Raw genomic sequence first — 11,074 nt, forward strand, 5'->3', positions numbered from 1 at the left:
AGATAGCTGCGCTTTCCGTGCAAATCCATGTCAGCACTTCCTGACTGCAAAGTAGCCATTGAAGGATAATGGTCGTAAAATTGGCAGAATTGATCTTGAAGCAGTGAAATTAGCAGAACTTTTCGAACTTTACTGCTGTACTTTGCTCGAGTTCTGCTCCATTTCTCCATCCATGTACCTCCCATAATAGGAAACAGACCTCAGTTGTGTCGCGTGTTCGTGTTCGTATTTTGCCCATTTGAAGCTATTTTTATATTAACACTACCCAGCCACATTTGTGTAAACAAAGGAAAGGAATGCAGTATCTCTAGAGTTGTTTACTGACACCCCTTATGACACTAGTTTTAACGTAGTCTACAATTTTGGTGTTTATCCTTACACGGTGTGTGTTAAGTTCCTCTTGTTTCACTTCTCATCTTGTCTTTCTCTCTTTCCCTTTTCTTATCTCCCATGGTGCATAATTCGTCGCTAAATTTATCACCTAGTTGAACACCCTGGTGATTCCACATAATTATTATCCTTATGTTTCATTCGTTATGGTTGCTAGGGAATAGCCCTTTCCCAAAGGTGCTCGCCCTTTTTTCGCCCTTTTTGGCCCTTTTTGGAAAAGCCCGTTTCTTTCGCCCTTTTTGGCCCCTTTTTGGAAAAGCCCGTTTCTTTCGCCCTTTATTGCGTTTTTTGGTGAATATCGCCCTTTTTGTGCTTTTTTAGCTGAAAAAGTGCTAAAATCTGTTTGTTCATGCATGCGATCACAGTTTTCGAGTGCTCGATGGGCGTTGGCACGCCGCTTTTTGGGCGGCAACAAGTTGGTGAAGCTTGTACCCGGTGTACACAATGCTGTAAAAAGTGGGTTTTTTAAACTTTGATTTACTTCCTGTTTTGCCTTTCGTGGACCCAAATGGAAGAGTGCGTATTCATTTTTCAGCTTACATGTAGGTTCATATCTGAACATGTATCATGGCTATGCTTCACTGAAAAAAGCACTTTTGCCTGTTTTCACTGAAAAAGAGCACTTTTTCAGCATATTTTGAGGGACGCGAAAAGCACTAAGTGCGAATTAAAGGGGAAGTATACCCTAAAATCAAATTTTCACCAGTTGTAGTCTTCTGGGTGCTGAGTCGAATGGTCTTGGTCCGAGGAAGCTGCGACGCTCCCTTCCTACTTGAATCCCAATCGAACTCGCGCACTTCCACCGAAACTGGGTGACTGCGCCCTACGAGATGGGGATTTGTATGCAAAATGTCACTAAAAGCGCCATTTCGTTCTTATAAAAGCACGGATCACCGCGATTGGCCCATATGTTGTAGTCTTTTGGACGCTGAGTCGACTGGTTTTGGTCCGAAAAGGCTGCGATGCAGCGTTCCTCCTTTATTCCCAATCGAACATGGTTGAACAAGCGGTCACGTGCTCCTGGGTGCCCAAATCACCTGGTCACCGCGCCAGCAGGCGACAACTTTCACACCAAGGTTCAACTCGGGTTCAACTCGAGTGACAGGACTGTACCCAAAAAAGGTCAAACAGGCTAGTAAGTTGTACCCTGCAGGCACGGTGACCAGCTGACTGGTGTACGCAGGAGCACGTGACCGCTTGTTCAACCATGTTCGATTGGGAATAAAGGAGGAACGCTGCATCGCAGCCTTTTCGGACCAAAACCAGTCGACTCAGCGTCCAAAAGACTACAACATATGGGCCAATCGCGGTGATCCGTGCTTTTATAAGAACGAAATGGCGCTTTTAGTGACATTTTGCATACAAATCCCCATCTAGTAGGGCGCAGTCACCCAGTTTTGGTGGAAGTGCGCGAGTTCGATTGGGATTCAAGTAGGAAGGGAGCGTCGCAGCTTCCTCGGACCAAGACCATTCGACTCAGCACCCAGAAGACTACAACTGGTGAAAATTTGATTTTTGGGTATACTTCCCCTTTAAAAGAGCCGTTCAGGCGCTGCATCTGCGCCTTTGATCCTAGAGGGCGGTGGCGTTCCCACGACGGATGCGGAAAACTGGGCTTCCAGCCGAGTCTCACGCGAAATGTTGGGTTAGCTTTTGGGCTAACCCTAGTTAGCGATAAGACCGATGCGCTGCTCTCTATCTCATGCTAGCTGCGATCGAGCTGGCTTTACACGTGCACTCAACTGCTGCGCATGCGCGCCCAAATCGCCTTGGGTAGCTCTTGCTGCGCTGATTTTGGCTTGCGCTTTCCTTTGCAGTGTCACTGAGCAGCAACCGGAATTTGTTTGTTGAGAATAGAATTAATTATTCAGACTCCTTGTAGATTCCTCGCAGCCGCTTACTGCACGACAAACATGTTGTCTACCTCTGAAGCACGCCGTATGAACGTGTCGGACTTGCGGGTCGAGCTGGAAGGCCGTGGGCTGAATTCGAGCGGAACAAAGCCCCAGCTTCTTGCCCGTTTGCTGCTCAGTATCCAGGACACGTCGAGCTCGGCGGCACGGGAACCTCGATCTCCGTCGGTCACGCCATCCTCGCGGCAGGAGCACGAGCAGGAGCAAGAGCAGGATCTGGAGAGTGCTGCAGCAGCTTCTCCGACTCCCCAGATCCCGGACCGGAGCAGTAATGACGATTTGCGCCAGTTTGTGCGGCAGGAAGTACATTCCGCCGTCACCGTTGCCTTGTCGGAGGCGATCGCTCCAATGCTGGCCACCATCACTGCCCCTGGATCCGCTGGAACTCAACCTTCGGCGGAGTCTTCCAACGCTGGTAATCTCTCCGTTCCCCAGACTATACGAGAGAAAATATTGAAGGGTGACTTTGTAGATTTCACCCAGCTGCTGCCCGATACTATCGCCACCTCGTATTCTGCCCCACGCCAGCTTCAGCTGCAGTTCAGCAGTGGCGGCCAGTCTCTGGAGGTGGTGGAAGGTGGAGCGGCGCAGCCCGTTCGTCGACGCGTCCACGACTTGCCGACATGGCTGGAGGCATGGACTCTCTTCATGAACGTCGTGTGTTCTGCCAACCCGTCCCGCCTGCAGGAGATGCTCTCCTACCAAGCCACCATAGTTGCAGCCAACAGGCAATACTATCCGGAGGCTTGGCTGTCGTACGACACCCAGTTTCGCTCTGCCATTTCTGCTCAGCCAGGCAAGCGCTTTGACGTCATCGACATAAATCTGTGGCAAATGTCCGTGACTAGCCGATCAAGGCCCACATGTGAGTCCTGCCGCCTCATCCATCCCGGAGGCGGCCAGTGTCCCTTTCGTCCGCAACGTAACAACCAGCAAGCCTTCAATGGAGTCCGTACGGTGTCTAATGGCCAACCGATCTGCCGGAACTTCAACGCTGGGCGTTGCAGTCTCAGCACGTGCAAGTACGCCCATGTCTGCAACCGCTGCGGGTCCAAGGACCACAACGGATCTAAGTGCGGTAGGCGCCAGTAACTCTGCTGCTTTGGCTGCAGCTCCCGCGATTGTACATATTTCTCCCTGCACTTCACGTTCTACTGATTTCACAAGCGCATGTCCTGCTGTCCACACACCCCTCTCTGTTTCTCGCTTCGAATCACTGCTCCGTAACCACCCTGACAGTTCATTGGCTTCGTATGTTATTAACGGCCTCCGCTGCGGCTTTGACATTGGCTTTACCGGCAACCGCATAACTAACCAGCACTCGTCCAACCTCTCATCAGCATTCCAGCACTCTGCATTTGTGCCTGCACAGCTCACCGCTTCCTGCAACGCCGGCTACACGGCTGGCCCATTTGACTCGCCCCCATTCCCATTTATGTACTGCTCTGGCATTGGCGCTGTTCTACGCTTGATACACCACCTGTCCAGCCCTGCCGGCTCCAGCGTTAACAACGGGATCCCTGCCGAGCCTTTCTCTTTGCAGTACATCAGCATTGATGAAGCCATTAACATCATTATGTCCTCCCCGTCTCCTGTCTATCTCTCTAAACTCGATGTGAAGAGTGCTTTTCGTCAAATACCTGTCCGCCCACAGGATTGGCATCTCCTCGGCATCCTGTGGCAGGGGAAGTACTACTACGACCGTGTCTTGCCATTTGGGCTCCGCTCTAGCCCGGCGGAATTTGATGCAGTGGCAGCGACCATCGAATGGATAATGCACCACGAATTCTCCATCCCTAATTTGCTGCATTTTCTGGACGACTACTTGTGCGTGAGCGTGGGCCAGGCAGTGGCGAATCGGCAGCTGGCCATTCTTCTCCGTGCATTCTCATACCTCGGAGTCCCGCTCGCGCCTGCAAAGGTGGAAGGCCCGTCTCGTACCCTGACATTCCTGGGCATTATCCTGGATTGTGAGAAGATGGAAGCCCGGCTCCCTGACGACAAATTGGCCGACATCAAGCGCCTGTTGACTGCAGCGAGCATCAACCCCACCATGTCTCAGCGCGAACTCGAATCTCTTCTGGGGAAACTCTCCTTCGCTGCAAGAGTCATCGTACCCGGCCGGACATTTATGCGGCACCTGTGGTCTATTTGCAGTCGCTACCAGCAGCCTCACTACCGCATCAGTCTGACTACCGAGTGCCAGGAGGATATCCAATGGTGGCTACGGCTCCTGGAACAATGGAACGGAAAATCATTCTTCCTGTTCCCAGATTGGACACCATCTCCAGACTTGGAGCTGTTCACCGATGCCAGTGGCACCCTGGGCTGGGGCGCATTCAACAGCGGCCGCTGGCTTCAAGGGACCTGGTCGCCTGAGCAACTCACTCACAGCATTGAGTGGAAGGAGCTCTACGCGTTGGTCACAGCGTGCTGCACGTGGGCCAAGGAATGGCGCCAGCTTCGTATCACAATGCACTGCGACAACAAGGCTGTGGTAGATTGCATCCGCTCCGGCACATCCAAGTCACCGCCAGTGATGACCCTGATCAGGGAGCTGTTCTTTGTGTGCGCCCGCTTCAATTTCACCGTCACTGCTGCTCACATTGCTGGCCAGTCTAACTGCATTGCCGATTCGCTGTCTCGTTTCCGCATGGAGGAATTCCGACGTCTCGCCCCAGCTGCTCAAGCACAACCAGACCGAGCAGTGCTGCCATTCCAGTCGATGTAATATAGCCTTGACATACAGGTACCGATTGTCATTGCTAAATTGCCGTATTGAGAACCTGCGTTGGATTTCATCCATCTGCATGCCTACCTTTATCCATCTCGTGCCTTAATCACTTGTTCTTAGCTCTCGTGCATTGGTGGTGAACGCTTGCTGGGGTGCCGTGTGCTGGTTTTCTGGGAACAGCTTCCTTCAACTGGTTGCTTTGCTGCTACTATCTCTGCTTAAAATTGCATACTATTGGTCGGCTGTTTGCGACGCCAATCAGTAGTCATTGCACCCGGTCGCGGGTACTATTGCCGCTCAAGCATGAGCGATTGCTTTGGCCGTTTGCAACGCCAACTGCTTCACCCTGGTTGGCTGTTTGCAACGTCGATCAGGGAACTTTGCACCCGGTCGCGGGTACTGCTGCAGCTCAGTCGTGAGCGATCACTTTGGCTGTTTGCAACGCCAATCGCTTCACCAGTTGATCGAAACCAGCACACTGGTGTACCCCAATCATCCTTGTGCGGTGTTGTGAGAATACGTGGGTATGCATGCAGCTTTGCTCTGTGACTTTCCATTGCATGTAGTCACTTGGCTCTCCCATTTCCTATACACTGCTCTGATGCATTCGGGTGCAAGCGCTAACCGTGAAATTTATTTTTTTATTTTTGGGAAAGGGCTACTAGGGAATCATTTAACGGGAATGCCCGAAAACTGGTTCATGAATTTCGGGCTCCTTATTGAGGATGACGGTGATGAAAAGCTTGAGATTTGTAGTTTTTATTTCCCAGTATGGAGAAAGGGAAGCAAATACAAAACGTCGTTTGTACGGCTGATGAAGAAGTGCCCGCCTGTTATTTTACGAAAATTGATGAAACATTTTCAGAAACCAAGCTCATCAGCACCGCACCCACGATGGTCTTGCAACGCAATGCAGTCACAGAGGGTGATATCGGCCCTGGTCATATCGATTTAAAAGTTGATTGATCAGCTGCAGGGAATCTTCCGAATGCTGAACAAGGTCTCATGAAACTGCAAGGAGAACCTGAGACTGTCTACTCAGTTCTTGCGGTGATGAGCTATGCATGAACTGCGGTGCATCCAGACTCAAGAAGAGGTGCAAGCAGTAGTACATGTAGTTCAAAGTACGAGCTATGTGTAAAGAGAAAAGGACATACAAGCTACTGGTTATGAGTAACAGTTCACCAAATTGGAAGGTCGTTGGTGGGTTGGAACTAGGTGTCAGGTCATCGAATGTCTCAATATCCTTGTCAGTTTTGGTCCTTGTTGTCGCACTATCTGACTGCATATCATTATCTCGTTACCTTGGTGGACTGTTAGTCATAACTAGTACTTCAAACTGATACGTATAGGTCCTTTTCTCTTTCCGAACTACTACATGTATTGGCTCAATATCCGAGTTTTTGAGCTATGTTAAAATAATTTTTTAAACAGTATGCACTGTAACATAAAAGATAAAAATAATAATAATCATAAAAAACTGAGTGTGTATAACAACAATACACAAACTGGTCGGAGTATGCAGTCGGAAATGATGATTATGACAAATCGCAGCACGCACGCAGGCGACTTGGTAGAGTATGGCCAAAACAACCCGCCCACATGGTTAGGAATTCGTATGAATGGAGGGCAGGCCTTCCAATTATTCTATGCCAGGAAGGCAGGGTGAGCTGATCGATGCTGGAAAAAGCGTAGTATTTTAAGGGTAAGTTCGGCACTGGAGAATGTTTACTTATTACTATGCAAGACCGCAGAATGCAGTCACACAGTGCTAAAGGTAAGTTGGGTGCTGGAAAAAGCGTTCTGTACGAAACCATAGTCTCAGAATGTTGAAGGTGCGTCCAGTCCTAGAAAAAGCGTGCTATACAAAGCCGTGGGATGCAGTTGCAGAGTTGTTCAGGTACTAGTTGCAGATAGCAATCTATACAATAGCTAGGGCACAGCAAAGCACACAAAGGCATAGCAACGGCCAGAGACATTCTGCTGTTTATGTTATGTTGGTCGTCGTTGCATTTTTGCAATTGGGAAAAGTGCATTTCCCGGTGAGAAACTAATTGCTGGCAGATTTTCTTGACCGTAACTAAATTTACATGCACTGCGCACCAGGAATGCGCAGTAATTATGGAAACACATTGAAGGACATGATGTGGAATCAAATGAGAGTCATGGGGTCCTCGGCTTCGGTTTCCTCAAGCTCAATGGTGGCCTCGAGCAGCTGCGCATCGCTACCCATCTGATCCAGGTCCTCGACAGACGGCTCGTTGAACTCGTTTCTTCCGTACGGGGGATGATTGTCGTCGTCATCCTCACTCTCGCTTGTGTAGAACATGTCCATCTTGATTTCCTGCAAGTCACGTGCAACATTAAGGGGCAAACAAAAGAATGCCTCAGTAAAGTGGGGAACAGTGTCGCCTTATATAATCAAAGACCAGTGTCAAATCGGATCGGCAGTGAAACTGCAAGATCCTGAATGGGAGCAAACAACTTCCTTGTATCATCAAAACATTCAAAAAGCAAAGCAGTGGACTCCCAGCTAGATGTGTGTTAAGGCATGTTGCACATAATTGCGGACGTGTACTGTTAATCCTGCCTATTCTTACCTGAGATTCATAGAGTGGGTTGTCTCGCATGTCCATCGATACGGCGCTCGGTCCAGTCTCCTCGTACTCCTCGATGGTTGTGACCGGATTGCTGAACCTGTGCATGTGTGGGTGTGTATATGTGTGAGTATGTGTGTGTGCGTGCAGGTGCATGTACAGGTGTGTACGTGTGTATGTGTGTGTGTGTAGGCAGGAAATAGACAACAGAGAACAATGGCCATCAGATGCATGGCAGCATCTTGAAATCCCTAAGACCGTCTAACGAAATACGTTAAAGGGGAAGTTAAGGCAAAAATTAAAATTTCACCAGTTGTAGTCTTCGGGGTGCTGAGTCGAATGGTCTTGGTCCGAGGAAGCTGAGGCGCTCCCTTCCTACTTGAATCCCAATCGAACTCGCGCACTTCCACCGACACTGGGTGACTGCGCCCTACTAGATGGGGATTTGTATGCAAAATGTCACTAAAAGCGCCATTTCGTTCTTATAAAAGAACGGATGACCGCGATTGGCCCATATGTTGTAGTCTTTTGGACGCTGAGTCGACTGGTTTTGGTCCGAAAAGGCTGCGATGCAGCTTTCCTCCTTTATTCCCAATCGAACATGGTTGAACAAGCGGTCACGTGCTCCTGCGTACACCAGTCACCTGGTCACCGTGCCTGCAGGGTACAACTTACTAGCGTGTTTGACCTTTTTTGGGTGCAGTCCTGTCACTCGAGTTGAACTCGAGTTGAACCTTGGTGTGAAAGTTGTCGCCTGCTGGCGTGGTGACCAGGTGATTTGGGCACCCAGGAGCACGTGACCACTTGTTCAACCATGTTCGATTGGGAATAAAGGAGGAACGCTGCATCGCAGCCTTTTCGGACCAAAACCAGTCGACTCAGCGTCCAAAAGACTACAACATATGGGCCAATGGCGGTCATCCGTGCTTTTATAAGAACGAAATGGCGCTTTTAGTGACATTTTGCATACAAATCCCCATCTAGTAGGGCGCAGTCAACCAGTTTCGGTGGAAGTGCGCGAGTTCGATTGGGATTCAAGTAGGAAGGGAGCGTCTCAGCTTTCTCGGACCAAGACCATTCGACTCAGCACCCCAAAGACTACAACTGGTGAAATTTTAATTTTTGCCTTAACTTCCCCTTTAATGCTGAAGAATGTTTTTTTTAAAGATATAATATGAATCCATCCGCTTCCGTTGAAAGATGAGCTCTGTAAGTGCTAGGAATGGGATGCTGTTAGTCATACAAGCGGACGGATGTATATGTACACCCAAGCACTAAGCACAACTGCTCATAGGCTCCACAATTGACAATTTGCAGACATATGCACCTCTCTCAGCCAAATTCCTAAGTTCAGAAACATCAAATGGTGCATGCAATCAGAGTTATTCAAAAGATCTGTTAAATATATTCATCAGTTGTATGATGTAGTAGGTTACAATAGGCTTGCTTGCATGGCTTGTGTAGAATGCAAACTCGATATCACAGTGCTGCTCCAAACAATCCAGTTGAGTCACTCAAGTTTGCACCTTCCATCATTTTGCAGCCCAGTGTTAGCAGGTCTGGGGCTGGGAAACGCTCAGCGCGTACTTGATTGACGCGACTGGATTCCATTGAGCACTGCTGTACTTAGCTCAGAAGCCGCACAGAACTCGGCTATTTGAAAATAATTGGAAACTGTCCACCTCTCGACTCTGCGCTCTTGGCCCGCAGTCAAGAACAAACTTCTTTGCCATAGTGTGGTGAATGTGGGCCAGGAGCGCGGTCCGCAGAGGTGGACAGTTTCAGTAGTGTACTTGACTGCTCACGATTGTGAGGTGAATCAGCACTTACGCGTATCTTCCACCGCCGCGCTGCTCTCCCTCGGATTCATAGGTAGTCCTGACGGTGACCTCTTCCTCCTCGTCGTCCATGCCGTGTTGGCCGCGGTGTGCGTTTCCACGTGCCTCTCCACCATCCTCCCACAATGCATTGGGCTGTACCCAGATCGGGTTCATCTGGAAGTCAGATCTAGAAACAGGGAACGAGGAGAAAAGCAGATTGAAACAAATACTCACACGCACACCTTACCATACACCATACTCATGCCCGTCGCTGAACCAATGATAGTGAGCAAGTTATGGTGGACATACCAACTTGTGCACACACACACACACACGCTCGCGCGCACATTCACACACGCACCTACACACTCACACATATGAAAAGATACATTTCCACAGACTAAGAGGCAAGTAGATGCAGAGTTACACATACACAGACATGCAACTATGAAGCAGGAGCTCAATTCTCCAATTGGTAACACATCGGGAAAGGTCCAGCTCGACCATCCATAAGGTACAACAGTAGGCAACCGAACAACACTGAAGAACAATATGGTAAAAACGTGAAGATTGGGCAGTATCAAGTCTGGCGTCTACTGTGTGGTTCGGCTACCTAATGTGGTACAAGACAGACGGACAGACAGACGGACAGACAGACAGACGGACAGACAGACAATTCGGACATCTTGATATCTGAACGATGACGCACCAGCACAGGTCCAACAAAGCGATAGCCGGACCTCGCAGTAACAACAACAGAATGCAAACATGCCAGTCTTTGGCTTGCACGAGCGCTTTAGAGTTGCTTCTTCCTACTTACGAAGTCTTCTTCTTCTTCTTCTTTTTCGCCTGTGCCATGTCGATGAGTTCTCTCTGATCGCCCATGGATACATCATCGTTCTGGTACTGCTCTGTTAGTACAATGGAAAGTAAACACATAAGAGAGGTTAATATGCACGTTATTTATGATGTTACGTGAAAGTTCAGCTCTCGTTTTTGGTTCCCTAGTCACAGTGCATATTGAATGTGAGATCGTCCGCGCCTGGCAATGTGGTCTGTAGTACCAGGCTAATCGCTAGTCACGGTGGTCTTTATTTAGTGCAGGGTTTACTGTACATGCATGGCATTTGTACATGCCACTCTGCAGTTCTTACCAACGCTGGTCATCGATGCGGGCGGTGTGGCAAAGAAGTTGCTCTCCCACAGAAGTTGCTGGTGGCGCTGGCGAATCTTTCTCCTGAAAACAGAAGAAAATGAATTCGTGATAAATGAAGCAGTCTTATTCCTTGCAAGCATTCTTCCTGCCAGGAAATGATCCTACATCAATACACATAAAGAGCGATGTCAGATATCGCCATAATATCACCACTGCTAGCAGAATACGAAATTTGTAGTAATCGTCGTTTTTTTTTTCAATCCTTGACTATGCATCCTATGCTTTCCAATATACTCAGAAAGGAAAAGTTACCTCTTTCTCAGACAGCAGATGGCGATCAGAATAAGCAGAAGTACAATGAAGAGAATGCAGGCGATAGTGATCAGGGCCACAAAGTAGCTCTTTTGCAGGATAGACGCTTCGGCTTCGTCCCCTGGCGGACTGTCACCTCCAGAGCCATGACC

General features: G+C 49.0%; 1 protein-coding gene across 2 annotated transcripts in view; it reads right to left on the minus strand.

Annotated features, from left to right (window-relative positions):
* Positions 1-6,446: 6,446 nt before the first annotated feature.
* Positions 6,447-11,074, minus strand: part of LOC135826871 (protocadherin Fat 4-like) — an 81,730-nt gene continuing 77,102 nt past the window's right edge. For both annotated transcript variants that reach the window (XM_065339478.1, XM_065339477.1), the window contains exons 82-87: positions 10,923-11,074; positions 10,609-10,691; positions 10,275-10,365; positions 9,465-9,641; positions 7,638-7,734; positions 6,447-7,381 (exon numbers count right to left, since the gene is read on the minus strand). The exon at positions 10,923-11,074 is cut by the window's right edge and continues 6 nt beyond it. In XM_065339478.1, the coding sequence (XP_065195550.1) occupies positions 7,190-7,381; positions 7,638-7,734; positions 9,465-9,641; positions 10,275-10,365; positions 10,609-10,691; positions 10,923-11,074 (792 nt within the window). In that variant the 3' untranslated portion in view covers positions 6,447-7,189. The remainder of the gene's footprint in view (positions 7,382-7,637; positions 7,735-9,464; positions 9,642-10,274; positions 10,366-10,608; positions 10,692-10,922) is intronic.

This window comes from Sycon ciliatum, chromosome 10, assembly GCF_964019385.1.
Source record: "Sycon ciliatum chromosome 10, ocSycCili1.1, whole genome shotgun sequence".
Lineage (NCBI taxonomy): Eukaryota > Metazoa > Porifera > Calcarea > Leucosolenida > Sycettidae > Sycon > Sycon ciliatum.